The sequence below is a fragment of the Notechis scutatus genome, chromosome 1 (assembly GCF_049901735.1).
Source record: "Notechis scutatus isolate UNSWTSFEM ecotype Mainland chromosome 1, rNotScu1.2, whole genome shotgun sequence".
In the NCBI taxonomy this organism is placed as follows: domain Eukaryota; kingdom Metazoa; phylum Chordata; class Lepidosauria; order Squamata; family Elapidae; genus Notechis; species Notechis scutatus.
The window spans coordinates 143,344,682-143,364,290 of record NC_142009.1 but is presented as its reverse complement, the minus strand read 5'-3'; the positions used below and the strand labels follow the sequence as shown (position 1 = coordinate 143,364,290).

The 19,609-nt window shown below is 37.0% G+C and overlaps 1 protein-coding gene across 7 annotated transcripts in view; it reads right to left on the bottom strand.

The window, feature by feature from the left end:
• The window catches only part of KLHL29 (kelch like family member 29), a 445,820-nt gene that overhangs the window by 33,832 nt on the left and 392,379 nt on the right, over positions 1–19,609 (bottom strand). For all 7 annotated transcript variants that reach the window (XM_087947359.1, XM_026675543.2, XM_026675541.2 and 4 more), the window contains 4 exons: positions 14,229–14,427; positions 13,015–13,197; positions 11,492–11,672; positions 1,604–1,797 (listed from right to left, as the gene is read on the bottom strand). In XM_087947359.1, coding sequence (XP_087803485.1) covers positions 1,604–1,797; positions 11,492–11,672; positions 13,015–13,197; positions 14,229–14,427 — 757 coding nt within the window. The remainder of the gene's footprint in view (positions 1–1,603; positions 1,798–11,491; positions 11,673–13,014; positions 13,198–14,228; positions 14,428–19,609) is intronic.

Genomic DNA, 19,609 nt, shown 5'->3' with positions numbered 1-19,609 from the left:
CTTCAATTAATATTCCTCCTTGATGATTATGTAGACATTTGTCAATTGGCTACTTTTACTTGAGGAAGCATACAAGTCCTTTCCTAACTTGCAGTTTTCATGCTGTTCTTAGGGTATTATTTGTACTAGTGTGTCTTTTTTTTCCTTCTAGACTGCATGGGTTGGCACTGTAATAGGTCTAAGGTATTAATTGCTTTTGAAATTGTTTTAGAGAGCAGGGTTGGGGTTTTCGTTGTACAATGTATTAAATTTCGCCATTTTGTTAAGAGTACAGGAAAACTTCATAAGTTGTTCAGCAGATTCTAGGAATAGAAAGGGTTAGGGAATGAGATGGCTGTCCCTGCTCTAATGCACCAACTTGATTACCAGTGGTTAATGTCTTCCTGCTGGGTATTTCATGGTACATCATATGCATATCATGTCATGTTTAGTTGAACACTAACAGCAGCGAAGGAACAGCAGCAATGTTACACCCATAAATCAATGATACAAGCAAGTCCTGAATTGCTTCTTCTACAAAGGGAAACTTAACAATATGTTTATTATAGTCTAGAAGTCAGAGGACACTTGTTCATGATAAGAAAGAATACCTCTGATTTGGGAGTGGAGAAGCACAACATAACATGTTCACATTGAAAGTATCAAGCATAGAAAAATTACAATTATACTATATGAAAATCACAATAATGCATAATGTATATACTATACACAAGTATAGTATAGTATAGTATAGTATAGTATAGTATAGTATAGTATAGTATAGTATAGTATAGTATAGTATAGTATAGTATAGTATAGTATAGTATAGTATAGCATAGCATAGCATAGCATAGCATAGCATAGCATAGCATAGCATAGCATAGCATAGTTAGTGCTAACAAACCATAGTATCAAATCATACGTGCTCCCGTTTGGATTACTGAAAAGTGAGGACAATGTGGTAAAACTACATCTAAACTGGACCATCAATATTTCTGATGTAGGAATCATAGGCTAATGGCACCCATTGTATCTCTGTTCTGCCTTTTCACTAAAACACTCCAATTTTAAAAGATAAACATAATACCGTAATAATATATGGCATACATTACCTTGACTTACTTTGCAACCATATCCTCAATTTCTTTCTTTCTTTCTTTCTTTCTTTCTTTCTTTCTTTCTTTCTTTCTTTCTTTCTTTCTTTCTTTCTTTCTTTCTTTCTTTCTTTCTTTCTTTCTTTCCTTTTCTTCCTTCCCCTTTCTCTCTCTCCCCCTTCCACTCTCCCTCCCTCCCTCTCTTATTTAGGAAACCCTATCTCCCACGCAGAGAGGGTTTGTGATGTACAAATAAAATATTAAAAACATAAAAACAGTATATAAAATTTAAAATAAAAAGATACAAGCAATACTTAAAATTAATTAAAAGGTGAAGGGAGGGCTTTCAGTGTGCTAACCAGCTCCATTAGCCTAACTAATGAGAAGTTTCATAAACGTAGAAAATTATACTTTCGTAATTATTTTCTGTAAATGCATTAAAATTTGAATCCGTTGTCACTAAATCAAGAGCATACGCATACGCATCCTTCCCCATCTTCAAGTTAAAACTGGTAGCTTGTTACTTTTACCTATCATTGGTGACTCTATAAAACTCCATGCGTTAGTCTGTGGAATATATGACTGCAGGACTCCAGCAGCTCGGCCAGCTTCATTCACACCTCCAAAAACATAGATCTTTCCACCACAAACAGTTGCAGCTGCAGAATGCACTGCCTTTGGCAAAGGAGCAACCGTCTCCCACTGATTGGTGATGGTGTCATACCTAGAACAAAGACAGATGAATAAACCTAGGTGCTAGAGAGATGAATCATCTCATTTCCTATCAAGAAAACAATTTCATAAATGTGTTTTCTAAACTCATTAATAATGCATCCAGTTGACAATTACTGTATTTTTCTAAAACAAGTTGAATCTGAAAGATCATCTCAACAAAAAAGGGAAATATATGTAGCTGTAGATAGATAGATGATAGATTTCTTGTGTATTGCCCAACTATCTGATTCTTCAACCTAATATTTTTAATGTCAGCTGAATCAAATTCTTGAGATTAGATTCTCTCAATAAATGTCTGCTCTTTACACCAATAAATAAACATATAAAAGGATAAAACCAAGGGTGGGATTCAAATTTTTAACAACCGGTTCTGTGGGCGTGGCTTAGGTGGTAGGTGTGGCTTGGTGGCCATGTGACTGAATGGGCATGGCTTGGTGGTCATGTTATTGGCTGGGTGTGGCCAACTCAATTTCACTCACATCAAGGCACGCATCTCCTTGCCTGGCCTCTCATGACTGTGGGGATGCTGCAACAGTCGTAAGTATGAAAAATGGTCATAAGTCACTTTTTTCAATGCCATTGTAACTTTGAATGGTCACTCCACACAAACAAAGTACCAGCAAAGGAGGGGGAAAAAACTCCAGAGAAGTTCCAGAGACAGGAAGTCTAGTCCTGCCAAGAATGTAATAAGGGTTAACGGAGAGGCAATTTCTGTAAGCAACACCAGAATGTTTCCTTCCTGCCTTCCTTACAGGATTAGGCCAGTAATTTCTTCTAACAACCGGTTCTCCGAACTGCTTAGAATGTTAACTACCGGTTCTAGCGAATAGATGCAAACTGGTAGAATCCCACCCCTGGATAAAACCATCCACAACAGAATTAAGAAGTACAAATTGCCTATAAATAAAGTAACTATTTTGTAAAAGTAACTATTTCCAATTGCATATACCAATAGTTTTCCTCCTGATGTACAATTCTCTCACATATAATAGCAATCCAATAAAAGCACAGGTTCCTTTCCCTCTTTCTAGCAGAAATTTAAGAAAATATCCTTTGCCATTGGAAAGGAAAGAAGTAAAGTAAAGAGGAATAAGCTCTCTTTCGATGAATTAAAAAGGGTTAAATTCACTAGGCAGACCCAAGCAACAACCAATATTCCAATGGATCCAGGCTATGAGACAGGAGGCCCATATTCATTTCCATCTCATATTAATTCCTTTCTTTTCAATAGCTTCTTCTGTTCTTATCAAGAAGCCCTTCTACCATTTTAAGGCAGGCATGATAGTGTCAGCTAGTGAATGAGCATAAGAGAAAACGAAAGTTATTCTCTACATATGGCTCTCAAATCTAATTATATCTTTGACTAAAATAATCCAGGATTCCTTTGTCAAGATGTCTCCTATTAATTAACTTCAATTAATTAGAACAGAAGAGATAATCCTTGCAAATCAGTGCAGTGATATCTAGCAGCAACTAGAGGAAAGTAAATGCCACACTTCAATTGTTCAGCTTGAAGATCATCTGCTTTTCAGACATAACATAGCATGATAACTCTTTGCCTCAGTTATTAAATATTAAATGTATTAAATATTTTGGGGACATGGAAGTTGTCTCAGTTTAATGTTCAATGTGTAAACAAAGCTGCTCCATTTTATCGTGACATGCTGAAAATCTAAGATGTTACCACCCTTCTACCCTTATCTCATAGCAGATTAAAGTATATGCCTCAGAGTGTTAAATTAATTCTAAGGTCATTGGTATAAAATTTAATCAAGCTTCTGATCATAAAGATGGACAATTAATAAACTATAGATGAAGATTCATTTTGAACAATATCACCAATGCAGATACCTAATTTTTAAAGCTAAAATGGTAGCAATCAAAATAAACTGGCGGATAGAAAAAAAGAGAGTTATTTATTGTGGTTATACACTCCCATGGAATGCAGCCCAGCCAGTTCAGTATGAAATTTTTGAATCTAATAGTGGGAGATACAAACTATAAGCTTAACACTTTTTCCCTGCTCTCACACACATATACACCCAAAGCCTAATGCCACTGGCAACTTTGCAGTTAATAAACATGAACATTATTGGCATTCATGATTATTCACGCATTTTTTTTCTTTTGTGAAATGTACATTCATATTGCTAATGACCTTTCAGTGATGTCTCTGAATCTCCTAGTTAAAAACTGCAGGAGCAGGTTGAGGGACCAATAATATTTTATCAATAAAATACAAGAAAGGAACTGAGGAAAAATTAAAGGCAAAGCAAACTTAACCTGTTGTCAAAATACATACATGATCTTAATTTCCAAAGCTGTGGAAAATACGAATGGCTATCATAAAAGTAGACCTTAAATAAGGAGAGAGATTCATCAGCAATGCAAAAGATACTTTCAATATTCTAAGTACTACGTTGGGGGGGGAAAGTTGAAGTGAGAAAAGCAAAATGTTTAACTTGCACATTCATAAGGTAGATTTCATTTTACAATGTTTCTTTCCAAAAACATCGCTTTGGGATTTACATTTGGATATTTCAATCATACACATGTAATTTTATGCTTATACATAGGCCAAAGTATAAAAGATAAGAAGACGGCTAAAATGTTGTGAGATGTTTGCTGTTTCCCTAAATACAAATCTGTGTTTCCTTTGGTGGAAGGCTCCTATCCTTATTCTGTCAGAGTGAAAGAAATTATTAAAAAAAAAACCAACCTATTGGATATAGCTCTGGAAGGTCCCAACATTCTACTATTATATATTTGAGGTTAGTGAGCTTTATATTTTTCAAATCAGAACACAATCTATGTTATGGAACACAACACATTTCCTATGTATCTGCTTCACAAAAAAGTAAACAGATTAATTGTGCTTGCTTCTTTATATATACTGCTTGTTTCAGACATATATAGAGTATAATACTTTTTCTGTTTACTCAGCAATTTCATTCAACTGCTGTGACAAAAGCAGGATACTTACACATCAAAGAGGATAGAACTTCCTTAAAAGTTTTATTGAAGATTTCTTGCTATGCTACAGTGCAAAATGAGGGTGGGGGGAGGGAAATCAATTGCTAAATGATGGTCTACTGTATAGCTCTCAATCAGAAAGAGCTTGTTCAAAGGGTACGGTTAACTGGAACTAAATCTTCTAGATAAAGGAAGATGCACTTTTCCCTCTAAGTGATGATACCCTCAGGAATAAGAATAATTTTCTCTTAAATTTCTCCCAATAAATAATACTAATAAGATGGCACACTGGTATAATAGGCACTGTTCACCTGCTTGTAACCATGTTGCATCCATTCGCAAAGTACTTTTTAATTTTGTATGTTTGCTCCTATTCTGATTCCATTACTTTGGAAGCTTTTCTGGAAGCACATTCATATTACTTGTTTATTGATCCTTCTCCAAAGCAGAGGATTAAGTTTTAAATGGACATTAAGTTGCCACAAATAATTCCTTTCTAGGCCAGAGTGTTCCTGACCTCCACTTTCTTTGTTTTGTCCAAGTGATTCTTTCAAAGCCTGGACACAAAAATAGCTGTTGCAGATCAAAAGGTCCCCTACTATTCCAGGAGAGAGGAAATGAATAACCTGAGCACTTTGAATCAAGCGCCAGAACTTAAATCTGATATTTTGGGGAGGATGGGAAAACTTTCTTCCATGACTTCACATAAACCAGCTGGAAGCTGCTAATGTGATAGGATTCACAGCTTCAACTCCCATAGAAGAGCTGAACAGCAAGTTGATTCCCATGTTCTCATGGGAAGGAGCTATCATGACTTATGTTATTGCTCTCATTGTTTGGACACTAGGTTTTAATGCTCTTTGGCAGAACAACAAAATTATAGCTAGAAGGAAGAAAAGGCAAGGGCTCTAATCTCAGCCTGCAAAATCAGCCAGAATAAGATAATCCTTAATTTACAATAGATCATTTAGAGACCATTCAAAGTTACAATGGCACTGAAAAAAGTGACATATGATATGGCCATTTTTTTACAGTTATGACCTTTTCAGGATCCGCATGATCATGTGATCAAAATTCAGGTGCTTGGCCACTGGTTCATATTTATGAACACTGCTGTGTCCCAAGGTCATGTGTGATCACCTTTTGTGACCTTTTTGACAAACAAAGTCTATGAGGAATCCAGATTCATTTAACAACTGGGTTACTAATTTAGCAACTGCAGTGATTCACTCAACAATTGTGGCAAGAAAAGTCATAAAATCGGGGAAAACTCACTTAATAAATGTCTTACTTAACAACAGAAATTTTGGGCTCAAATGTGGTCATAAGTTGAGGACTATCTGTACTGTGAGAACTGGTAAACACTATTCTGAGCTATCCCCTATTCAAAGCACATCTTGGCCTCAAGCCCAAACCCTTTATCTGTGTATGGAGATGAGATTCACCCAACGCACATGGATGTTTGAGAAAGGAAAGGCATTTCCACTTGGGGTACTGGAAATGTGCTAGATGGTCATCATGAAGTAATATTAATTATAAATGGAATGGATAACAAAATACCATAGCACAGATGCTTACGTTTGGTGACTCTTTCTGGATTTCAAATTGTATCTTTCCCTTTTTTCCACTAGTCAATAAAAATTCTTGGGATGTTTTGGGGATTCCCCATTCTTAAACTATTCTATTTTTTTTTTTACTTTCTCCAAAACTTGGTGTTGTTTTCAGTATGATAATCTCCCTCCATAACTAATGTTTTGATTAGATAAAGAATATTACTTGAAAATTTTAAAGGATGAATAGATATACTATATAATATGGTATGATATATCCAGAATATAATGCAAAATGACAATTATTATTTAAACTAACAAAGCCCTGAAATCTTTAAAACATGTAAAAATGAAAGTAAATAATAGTTATCATGACAAATTCCAGCTATGTCATGTTTTTTTCATTCTATTTTTTCAACTCAGTTGCTACAGATTTTAATATTTTTTACTCTGTACTTATATTGAATTGAAAATACTCTTTGGATTATACTGTATATTACTCTTTTTCTGAATTGTGTCTGAATACACATAAGCATTGTCCTCTTAATTCTTTTCTGTCTTGGTTAGCAACTTTATGAATGAATGCTTTAATTTATTTCTCTTATAAAGCTTCTGTACCATCATTACTTGGAATTTATGTACCATACCTTCACTATCTTATACATTATTCAGAGGATACTCTGCAGAAAAATAGTTACGGAAAAATAACACTGTACTGTATTATAAAAGTCTGCTTTCTATGCCCCCCCATAAATATGTCCTTCCTGTATATCTCCTTGTTTTCTTCCAGCTGAAATATGCCTGGCCAAAGCTGCAGGCACATTTTTTTCCTGTAGGCATATCAAGGATTCCAAACTGTTATGCTACTTGAAAGTTACAAGCATATGAATATCATCATGGATCTCTTTAAAATTCCTTTCTCTCATTGCATATAGCAAAGGAAAAAATATCAACTTGAAAAGGAATGTGATGGAATAGATGGCCTAGCAATTAAAAAAATCTATTGCAGAGCATTTTTTAAAAAAATCCATTAAAATAATGTTCCCACCTCTACAGCAGGGTTGGAGGAAATTATATGATAAAATTTTGGAAAACCTTATTTTCATGATGGATAAGCACATGTAATTTTCATTGAACTAATAGCTGTATATTGTTTGATACTGAAATATTTGCATATAAAATCAGGTATGAAGGGTTTTCATCAATGAGAGCTGATGATGTACTATTGCAGCTAAGAGAATAGCTACAAATTATAATTACCAATATGATTTATTATATTTATATCCCATCTTTTCTTGAGTAACTGAGTTAAACTTACCTAATGAAAATTTAACTGCAAACCTGCTGATGGTCTGAAATCTAACTATTACCATTCCTTGTATAAAATGTGAATGAATTCTTTATTGGCCAAGTGTGATTAGACACCCAAGGAATTTGTCTTGGTGCATATACTCTCAGTGTACATAAAAATAAAAGATACATTCATCAAGAATCATAAAGTACAACACTTAATATAATCATAGGGTACACATAGGCAATCAAATAATAGTTTGTCTAGTTCAAATGTCTAGTTCAAATTGCAGTTCTGGCAATAAATTTAGTAGATTGTTGGCAACAAAATGAGGTCTTGTTTTGGATATTATAGTTCATCTTAATTTTAAAGAATTCTGGCTTATTAGTCACCAAAAATGTCTTCCTCAGCTTCATATAGGGCTGTGAGTCTACTGATAACTTTGACCTTTCTCTTAGCATAAGCTATGATCTTCATATCAATGCTGCACAAGCCAGAGAACAAACTGTATGGGTTAGCAAGAAAACTTGCTAGGTAGCCATCATGCTGATTTACGAGTAGACTAGAAGTATCTAATGAAGTTTTGGCTTACTGTGATTTCTAAATATGACTGATGCTTATGAACAGCTTAGAATAGTTTACAGCAGCCTTCTACAACACAAAGTGCCTAGTGTAAGTGTGGGTTTGAATTGAAAACTCAGGGAGTTAAAAATCCACATATACCGATTGTAGAAAGGTGACAGGCCGGCCACCCTGCCTGCCTGCCTGCCTGCCTGCCTGCCTGCCTGCCTGCCTGCCTGCCTGCCTGCCTATCTATCTATCTATCTATCTATCTATCTATCTATCTATCTATCTATCTATCTATCTATCTATCTATCTATCTAATGCTACCCTGTTCCTCCAACAATACAGCCTCCCCCAATAGGAAGTCCCAGCATGTTTTATAGGCATGAAGTGAAATTAAGCCCCTCCCCCCAAATTAAGGCCTATATTAAAACATGTGAAATGGGGGGGAATGGTGGGGGGGGGCTTGCCATTAGGAAGTACTTTTGTTGCACACCTGTATATGGTGCTGCCTGCGTTGACCCCGATACGAAGTGCCCCACCAACGCCGAGGTCAACATCCAAGCTGTTGCTGCCCGCCTGCCCGAAGATGCAAGTGGGGGGGAATTAAGTCACCCCCCGAAAAGACGGCCTAGCCATTTTTTCGGGGCTCAAAAAAAAAATAAGACCCGGCCTTATTATATGAGAAACACGGTAGTTATCATTCTGACTGAACTAATTTTGCTGGAGGAAATGTATATTTTGAGTAGGTTTTATTGTAAAATCTATTTTGATGACATACTGTACATACTTGATTCACATGTACCTATGAATCACCGAGTGAATGTCCACAGATTTTTGTGGGACTGAAGTATCTTCTTCTGTAAGATTTATGCACTGTGGAAAATAACAGCTTTGAAATGGAAATAGCTAAAACAATCATTCAAGTTCAAAAATGAAAACCTCTGTGAAGACACTTTACAAAACAGATGAATGCTTTAGTTATTTGCCTAGAATCTGAAATATAGTATTTGTAACACCCTACTACAGAAATAGTAAAAAAATAAAAATAAACCCAGAGATTGGAAACATAGTTTGTTCTAAAAAAAGGAGTAACAGGAGGTGCCAAGGTATTTGCTGTGTGCCAGCAGAAAAATCAAGGGATTAAGAACCAGTAGATGGCATAGCAGAATCAAAAGGAATAGATTTGGTGAGGGAATGATGAAAAGAATAAAGTGCCAATTATTATAAATATTAATGTCACCAAGGGTGGGATACAAAAGCAACAAAGTCACAAAAACAGGTGAAATCCCTTTAATTCCTTCAACTTGGCTTTAAAGGTCCAATTATCATTGACTGGAGAAAAAACTCCCCCACAAATACTTGCGAAAAGGAAGAACTTCGGTTCAAACTCAAAATGCATATAAATTATAAATAGAAAAAAAACAACACAAACCACACTGAAACAATTAATGAGACAAGGCAGGATAAGGGCTTGAAGACGTCCACAGATATCAAAATACACACTGGGAAGGAGGCCAGAACTCAGATAAGAACTGACAAACTAGAAATATTTTCATACTTTGCTTCCAGCACTGGCCCATGCACAGTTTGTCCTTTTAAACAGTCCTCACAGCTGCAGCCCATGATGGGGATCAAGGCCCTTTCTTCCCCCATAGACCATGTTATTCACATTTCTCCCTTATCTACTCCTCCCTGCGTGCCCTAGGATTAAGAGGGGATGGGCCTGGATCTTCCTCTGAATGCCCAGCCGGCCTGTGCCCTTCACCAGTTTCCTCCACAACCTCCAGAGCCACACCCCCACTCCCTCTCCCTCGGGGTCAGATTCTAACAGGGGCATGACATAACCATTTTAGTCTGGCAATAGGTAGCTACAAAAAGTACTGTGGGCACAGTCTACCTTTACTTCTTCCAGGTTCTGATAATGTTTAGAATGAGACAAAATCATTGTGTGAGCTTAGCAACCTCATGAACAATGCTGCGCTTTGATGATACTGTACATTGAGAAACAATTTAGATAACAAGTTCTTTCAGCATTGATAATGATCCACAGAAACTTAAGTAACCTAGCTTCCCCATTGTTTTGTATAAAACATATGAGTGGTTGCTTTGGGTCTTATGAGATTCAGCTGAAGTTTCACGAAAAAACTAAATTTCTTGTTCCATAATCCATACAAATCACTGTCCTCAAAATTTACAACACAGACGTAGGATGGGTCTCAGAGGTGGTATTCAGCAGGTTCTGACCGGTTCTGGAGAACCAGTAACGGAAATTTTGAGTAGTTTGGAGAATCGGCAAATACCATCTCTGACTGGAGAATTTACAGTATCCTTCCCCTGCTATGCCCACCAAGCCATGTCCACAGAACTGGTAGTAAAAATTTTTTAATCCCACCACTGATGGATCTCTCCCTTAACTATTGGGAAAGCTGACAGAATTTTGCTAATTCTACAAATGAATTAGGTTTCTTTTTAACTAATAGTTAAAAAAAACACCTAATTCATTTGTTGAATCATGAGTTAGACTGAAGGGGCTTTTGGATAAAACATCTCTATCCAGGCAGTTTGAGAAACTAAAAAAAGCATTGTGGCCTTGTAAACAAAGATTAGGCAGCAGAACAAAATCTTTGTGATTACTTCAATATGTAGTGCAGCAAGGCAGAAACAAAAGGATCACAACACATGCCCACACGATACAGACCCCAAAGAGTGAACCTCCACTAGACATGGAGATACTTTGGACATGCCTCAGACATGCTGAATTAGCCAATTTCAAGACACCTTTATGTGTTGGTTGGTGGGCCACTGAGTTGGTACTGAGGTGGGCCTGTTTGGGTGCAGTTCTCTGGAAGCAGCTCCCTTTAATATAATCAGTGGCAGGAGCATAGTTCTCTAACTTAATAAAAGCTAAAGCCACAGGAATAAAAAAGTGCTAACCTCCCTGCTGGTTTTAGTGATATTATTCTTGCCCTGCATGTCTATTAAACTGATTTGTTGGGTTTCCTAGAATGGTAGTATAGCAGGATAACTCCAATGGGAAAGTAAACAGAGATCTGGTACATCTAAGCTCCTCTATAATGACTTTTGTTACCTACTGAGGCTCCTTATTCTCAGTTACACTTTTACTAAGACCTCTTTCAGGGGGAACTAAAATAACAACAACAGAACAAAAATCAAACCCAACCTTATCTGATTAAAAAAAGTCCAATCTACTAAAGAATTTGAAAAAAAAAAAAAGAAGTTATTTTCATCATCAAATCTCTGAGTAGTTTCAGAACTATTTTCTGTACACAAAATAAATTTACCTCTCCACATGATCAACATTGCCCGCTACACCAAGGCCTCCTATGGTATATATTTTGCCATCGTAAACCAAACTGTTGTGTCGACATCGTGGCACTGTCATTCGGGAAACGAGATTCCAGTTATCAAGGAGCGACATGTAGCACCAGACATCAGACAGCGTGACTCCAGCTTCCATACCACCTGTCCTCAGTTAAGGAGAAGGGGAAAAAAAGACCACAGTGACTCGATATATATTGCAAGTCAAGTCAACTGCAATACAAGATCTTCCAAATGACACTTGACTAATTAAAATAAATCATTGTCGATTGCAAGCATCTGTTCCGATGATGCAGATTGCTGTCACTTATTTATGCATCCCAAAGGGTGTTTTTTTTTAAAGGCTGTCATGATGTCAGGCTAGGCAGGACATTTGCATATGTGAGCATAATTAGGCAGCATTCATAAATATCCTACAGGCTATTCAGTTGCATTTGCAACTGTATGAAGCAACTAAGCAGCTTACTCAACATTTTCAGATTAGAAATTATCTCTAACCCATGGCCTAGGCAATGGATGCTACAACCAGGAGGGTCTGGAATCTCTGTGCCATCTATGGATGCAGAATACAATACAGTAATTAAGGATTTTGAAGTCTATGGGTATCACTAAAACAGTAACAATAGCAATAGCACTTAGACTTATATACCGCTTTATAGTGCTTTACAGCCCTTTCAATAATGAAAAATGTATCAAGATACTCCCATTGGTATGTAATGGTTGTGCATGTGAGACCCAGCTTTTGCAATTGATTCTTCTCTCACCTTTTCTCCACCTGCAATCTCTCATACCTTGTACTTCCTTCCTAATTCCCGTGCAGTCCCCAAAGTTGACTATGTAAGTTTCCTTCTACAAGTGAAATGCATGTAATGGCATGTTGTGGTTATAATTCTATTCTATTCTATTCTATTCTATTCTATTCTATTCTATTCTATTCTATTCTATTCTATTCTATTCTATTCTAATGAAGTAGCTGTGGTGGCATTTTAAAAATTGTGATATGCGTATTTACCCAAATCATTATGTGATATTGTGAATTTACATGTCGGTAACGTTGTAGTATTTCACAGCTAAACATGTGAGAGAAGAGCTTGTTCCCTTTTCACTAAAAGTAGGAAGAGGTTTCAAGAATGTTTTTTTTTTTAAATGAGGAGGGATTACATGTCTTTTAAGTAAACATGTCCATACAGATCAACAACTTGAGCAAACCAGCTTCAGATACAGAAACACAATCATTTTGATTCAGATCCAGATGCTTCATACTGTGTCACAATTGCAAGGAAAAGCTCTTCACGGTTTAATCAAGATCCCTAATATATCTCTTTGCACATTACACAGGGAAAATGTCCTAGGGAGAAAATTTGAGCTGAAATGAAATTGGAAAATGCTCGAAGGAACTCTCTCCTTCCCAGCCAAATGATCATGCATCCATTCTGATTAGTTTGCCACATAAGTTTGCAAAGAATCCATCATGCTTGTTGCTCACCTGAGAGGTAGACATTGTCTCCAGCGCTCACCACACTAAAGAACTCCCGATCATAGAAGGGCAGGGTGGCCAGTGGATACCATTTGTTGTTCTGAGGATTGAAGCATGTGACTGCTGTCAAAGCCCGTTGATTCATTCCAATCATCTGACGGCCTCCCACTAGGACTATGACTTCTGCTACACCTACAATGGTAATTGACCCAAACATAGATTACTTTTTATAGATACAAATACATATTATCAGATCATAATCATTGAAGGATCATAATCTCCTATTTCCTCTACCTTGTTATTCTTTGCATAAGCCTAATTCTTTTCTGCTGTTTCATTAGAATTGATTATATGCACTTTGAACTTAAGCAGCACACAATGTATTGTCTTTTTTCAAGTTCTGGCAAGATAATATATGTAGACTAACTTTGGAGTATGTTTCTTTCGAGTGTACATTTTTTTTTTGCAGTCTTCACTTTTACCAAGACAGAAATAACTTCTCTCCTTCAGTAATCTGCCCCTTATTTTATTAAAACGAGGACTCATTTCAAAGGAGCGTGTGAGATCCTCGGTAGACTTATCTAGAAGTCACATTAGGTTTAATGGCTTTTCTGCTTAATAAATCTGCTTGCAGCCAGCCAGGCATTTCATAAATGATACAAAAGGTGTGTGTGTCTGTGATACCTCAGGGTCATGCCTAGATTTAGATCTCTTATTGTAAAAAACTTAAAAAAAAACTATTATTGTCACCATTAAATGTTAAAAAAGAAAACCCGAGTACACTATTTTCTGGAAGGCAATCTAACGCATTCAAAGATATCTGTAATTTTAAAGGTGTTTGGGGAAAAAGTCAGGTTGGATTAAAGAAATATAAACTACCTACATGCCCAGAATTCTATCTCCTGACTGTGCTAAGCTGTTAAATAAATATGGCCAAACCATGACAGAAAACCATCTGCTAGGGAATTAGCACCTGGTCTAGGATGATGAATGCTCTCTCCCCGGTCCCCCTGCCTCCTCAAATACTTTTGCCACAAGGGGAATCAGTGGGAAAAACCTGAAGAACTTCAGGATGCCCAATTGCCCAGTTTGATATCTGACTGTATCTTGGACGCTTTACAGTAAAGGTGAGAGGAAGCTTTTTAATCTTGGCTCCTTACTCGCAGCCTGCAAATACCATTAGCCACCTCAGAAATATGATATTTTCAAGGCTCCACCATTACCTGCTGATAACCTGGGCCGCGTTCTTGGGGTTTGCATCTCTTGCCTGGCATGTGGCAACATGTGATAACGTTTTGCTTCATTCACCAGGTCCCGGCAGGCCTCTGAAGATTTTATCAATTCCTCATTGTCAACAACGTTTAGCAGATAACTGGGATGGATGAAGGGCAGACGGACCACTGCCAACAGCTCAGCAGAATACTGTAAAAATAACAACGACACTCTGACTGCTTCGTGCAACTGGTTTCTCAACAGTCCTGCCCTCTTTTCTTTTTTGGGGATCTATTTGGAACAGTGGAACATTTGTATTTGGCCTATTTTCATGATAGTAATTCTGCCTAGGCTTTTCTCTTCTTGTATTCCCTCGTCTCAAAAGATAGTTACGGCCCTGGTGAAGGTAAAACATTCTCCTGGAAAAAAAAAGTAAGTCTTCTTATTCACAGAATGGAAGAAATAATGTCAAAAGGTATCAGCTTTTGTTTTATAGCATGTAAACAAATATTTCAAACTTAAAATTGATGGTGGAAGCTATGCCAAATTTATATATCTTGAACAGAGGAGGCCTGCTGTGATTTTTTGCAACTTCTTCAGTTAACTTTGAAATTTAGGGCTGGCTGCTTTATTTCCAACAAAAGTTATTCTGGTAGCATTTCAAATGTCAAAAAAGTTCTATGTTTACAGAACATCTAAAGTGAATGTAGTGAATAATAGCAGCAGTTGTGATAAAGCCATGGGCTTTTCTTCACTGACAAAACAAATAAAGTTCTTTCAGGTTCTGCTAGAAGTCAAACTCAAGGAGCTAATAATCAAATGCATGTGGCATATCTCCCTCCTTCTGCATCAATAAAATAAACTTTACGGTGCAAAAGATATTTAAATAGCTGAAAACATCTATCATCAGTCAAGGCTTAACAGAAACCAAAAGTGCAAGTGAGAGAAAAAGGAATATTATAAAACGGAGAATTCATGCAATGATTTATTTTTTTGCAACTGTTCATTTCTCCTAAATATCACAAACTGCCTCAGATCATAAAAGCACAACAGGTGGAAAATAGGCAAAAAGAGCAGATTTGTAAAAATGGGAAAAGGTAACTAAGAATAGTCAAGGATATTCCTAGGGCAATGCTGTGAAACACTGGAAAGGGAGGTGGGAACATTCTTTAGTAACTTCAAAGCACCTGAAATCTTCAGGCAACTGGGAGTACTGTTATCATTCCAAATACCTTTCTTAGCTAACTTTTCAACCTTGGAGACACTGTGTGTTATGGAAGATGAAGACAGGCAGCTAAGAATAGAAGAAAATGAGGAGTTGGAAGGAGTGCAAATTATACTCTACTTAATGTAGACACCTTGGACACACCTAATTCTAACTTTCTACAAAAGTGTTTATCAATTCAGACCTATTAGAGACTAATGTTTGGTAACTATGTTAGCTACGTCACACCAGGACATCAATCACATATATTGAAAACATTTTATTTGAAACATTTTTTAGAACACTAAACTCCCTAGAGCTCCCACAATTTGATCAAAAGTGAAGTTTAAAAAAACCCTTATTGTATCATGGACAGAGGGAAGACAGCTGTTGCCTTTATTTAAAAAAAAACTAGCAGAGATTAAATATTATGGGACTCATAAGAGATACTTTTCAACCTTTGGCAGAAAACTATCATCTGTCTGTTCTACATTATTAAAATCCCTAAAAATTACATTTATTTAGGCTCTTACTTGTTTAACCAACAATGGAACAAAAAGAGAACCAAAAAATGAACCAAAAAACAAAAAGAGAGTTGTAGGAAAAGCATACTTTTATTTGCTTTTTTTACCATTATCAGCTGCAGTAACCATCTAAATGTAGAATTAAGAAAAATGCTCATCTCTTCAGAGCAGGAAGCATCACAGCAAAAAAATAATAATCAAATTAATGTCCTGTATGTGCATTAGATTATCCTGAATAATCAATAAAGGCTGTTTGAATAATATCACATCTTTAGACAATACTTATCCTTCAAAGCTTTGACAATTGCAGTATTATTGAAAACATATCCAATTTATTTTGACTGGTTATCTAATTGAGAACATAGTACAAAATGATTAAAACATAAAACTTCTGTTTATGACAGCTTATGCTTTTGGGTCAGTTGATAATATTAACCACACTAATGTATATTGTTAAAAAACACTACTGTTGTTACTGGCTTTATTTCCATGCTGTCTTTATTTGTTTCATATTTGTGTTGAATAATATAAAGCTGGTATCAAAATGCTAATGCTAATGGATATTGTTGAAGAAATGCTCCCGAAGTGTGGTATGACTGGCACATCTCTGATTTCCAAGATGGCAATTTCTTTAGGGGAGAAAACTTGAGGAAATATTCGCCAGGAAATTGTCAGTATTTTAAAAAGCAACAAGGATAACACAAGTGTTCAGACTGAACTCCGAAAGAGGAAGCTGGGAAGTTGGGAGCCAGCAGTTCCTGGACTAGAGAGACAACATAGTTGTTACAGAGTTATGACAACATAGTTTAGGTGCCTTCAAACTTATCAGGAGAATCGCCAAGTATCTGTTGACTAGGGAAGGCAGAAGAAAAAAAGCTTAGAATCTAAGCCCTGAAGCCCAAACCTATTTAAGGGCTTTGATTTCAATGTGCTGTGCAGAAATCTTTGGGATGGATATGGCTTTATTCTCGGCTGCAATAGAAAGTGAAAACAAGCCAAATCATAAAAAATCTGGCAAGGATACCTGTTCTGTAAAAAGGGGTTCAGTGTTAGGAAAACAGAGACTGACAACCAGGTCTACTCTGAAGCCTGACAAAGCCTGTCTAAAATAGACTGACTAGTTATAAAAAAAATAATAAAAGGAAAAATCAGGACGGTGTAGAATCTCTCCAGAACGTTGCAATGTAATTTAAAACAACACAACACTTTAACAGAAGATGAGTGAAAATGTGCATCTGATCAGGAAAGAAAGAAATCCAAAGAATTACTGAAGTGGCTAACAAGCAGAGCAAGGGAAATAACTGTCAGAAAAACTCTGTCTGTCTAGCCATAAAACGTAAGTAAATGAATCCATAAAATGTAAGTAATCTTTATTCCATCATGGGTATACCATTCTTCACTATAAAGCTGTTGGGACAGTTTAGTTCTGAATAATTTCTGAAAGTTAACCATGCTATGAGCCTCACGACCATGTACTTTGCAGAAATGGGGAATAACCAGTTTCTCTTGGAACATACGCAGTGGCTGAGGGAAGAAATTCAAGAAGCACGTTTGTGCCAAAATATATGGGGTTTGACAAGTAATGACCAGAACTATGAACTCCAGTGCAGAACTATTCCTTAGAGACAGTGCCATGGTATCCACAGATGTCACTGGAGTTGCTAGAGTACTGGCATCTGGTTGACTATTTTGGATTAGATCAGGGGTGTCAAACTCAATTTCATTGAGGGCTGCATCAGGGTTGTGTTTGACCTTGGGGGACTGGGGGAGACATGGCCGGGGGTTGTGGGCGTGGGCAGCTCGACATCACTCAAGGCTCTGTTTTCGGCCATGACAGGCTCCTGGAGCCCTGTGCCAGTGGAAAAGGAGCTTTGTTTTCCGGGCTTTGTTTTTGCTGGCAGAGGGCTGCAGAAGGCTATCATGGCTGAAAATGGAGCCTGGGTGGGCCATGCATGGCCTCCTGGAGCTCCATTTTTGTTGTCAGAGGGCTCCAGAAGGCCATCGCAGCTGAAAACAGAAACTAGGAGGGCATGCACGGCCCTCCCAACCTCCATTTTCACTGGCAGAGGCACCGCAGGCCGGTCCTTCGCTGTTTCCAGGGTGGCCCCATGGGAGAATCTAGGCACCGCGTTGGCTGGATCCGTCCCACGGGCCTTGAGTTTGACACCTTTGATTAGATAAAGTAAATATGTTGGACTAGATAAACTTTGGTGTCATGTAGAAGGCTGTCTTAATTTTGAAATATTTTTTAAAAGGGTAGGTTCATAGATGACAGAGTTCACAATTTGTTTTTAGGGAGTTCCTATAAACCAATTCTTTGGAACTGCCTTCAGGATAGATCCTGTGTGGGATGTATATGAGGTGGCAGTTGACTAATAAAAATGCAGGTAGCCTTGACTGTCATCCCTCCCAGGTGAACCAGAGAGGAAATGATTAGATCAACTAATGCCACCTTACTCTAGGGCTGCATTAACTAAATCTTGCAAGTCTGAACATACAAATTTTCCACTGACACTTTTAACTGCTTGAACCATGAGGGTGAACCGTTCCTCTTTCTCTGACCATTAAGCCACTGGGGACTCCTGTCTTTCTTGTCTGGTTGTTTTTAATCAGCATCAATTCTCCTCTACCCCCAAGGTCATCTACACATTTTATTACATTAACTGACAACTGCTGGTTTAATGACGTTCAAAATTATGATGGCCTCAGGAAAAAAATGATTTATGATCCATCCTTAAAGTTAGAACTGTTATACTACCTCCATGGCTTCCTGATTGCAATTTGGGTGCTTGGCAGCTAGCTTGCATTTATGACATCTCTTAACATCTTGCAGTTGTGTCATCACAATTTGTGACTTTCCCAGCTGTGGGTGTCCGACAAACAAGGCCAATTTGAGAAGCCAGATGCACTTAATGACTGCATGTTTTGGTAAAAATGGTTACAAAATTGGGTCTTGTCACATAATGACTGTACAACTGTACTGATTTATTATGGAAATTCCAATCCCAATTGCAATTGTAAGTTGAAGAACACTTGATAGCATACATGCATTCTTATTGAAACCTATTAGATTAGACAACGGCTTGAACAATGACCAGTTTCTGCTTAATTTATTTTTGAATTCAAGATTTGGAATGTATAGGGATCTTTCAGTGTTTAAATCTTATCCCCAAAAAGTGAGCCATAAACCAAATGTGCTAATCACAACCAAGTGAGGCATTCTGAACACTTTTCAGTTATGGTTTTGGAACAACACGATTTATATGAATTCAGCATCCATTTATTACTTAACCCACACTATTGCCAATTTCAGAGAGTTATTTAAAATGACAACCAAGATTTTTCATATGGGAAAGAGAACAGGGGTAGAATATTTTTTTTAAAAAAAGAGGGAGAAGTACTGTTGGTAATTCACTCCAAAGCCTTTAGCACTTTCTCTCAATAAGTTTTTGTTTTAAAATAGATATTAAAAATCAGTGAGAATAGAGCAGATCTTTACAGGATTACTGAAGAGTGTTTCTTCAGAGAAGAAGGAAAAAGTTCTCTACAAACTTTTTGGATTTATCCTTTGAGACCACAAACCTGCTACTAGATACCATAGTCCTTCAAATTAGAAGATGAGGGATCAAAGAAAATCAATGGGGTCAAAACTCTATACATCTTC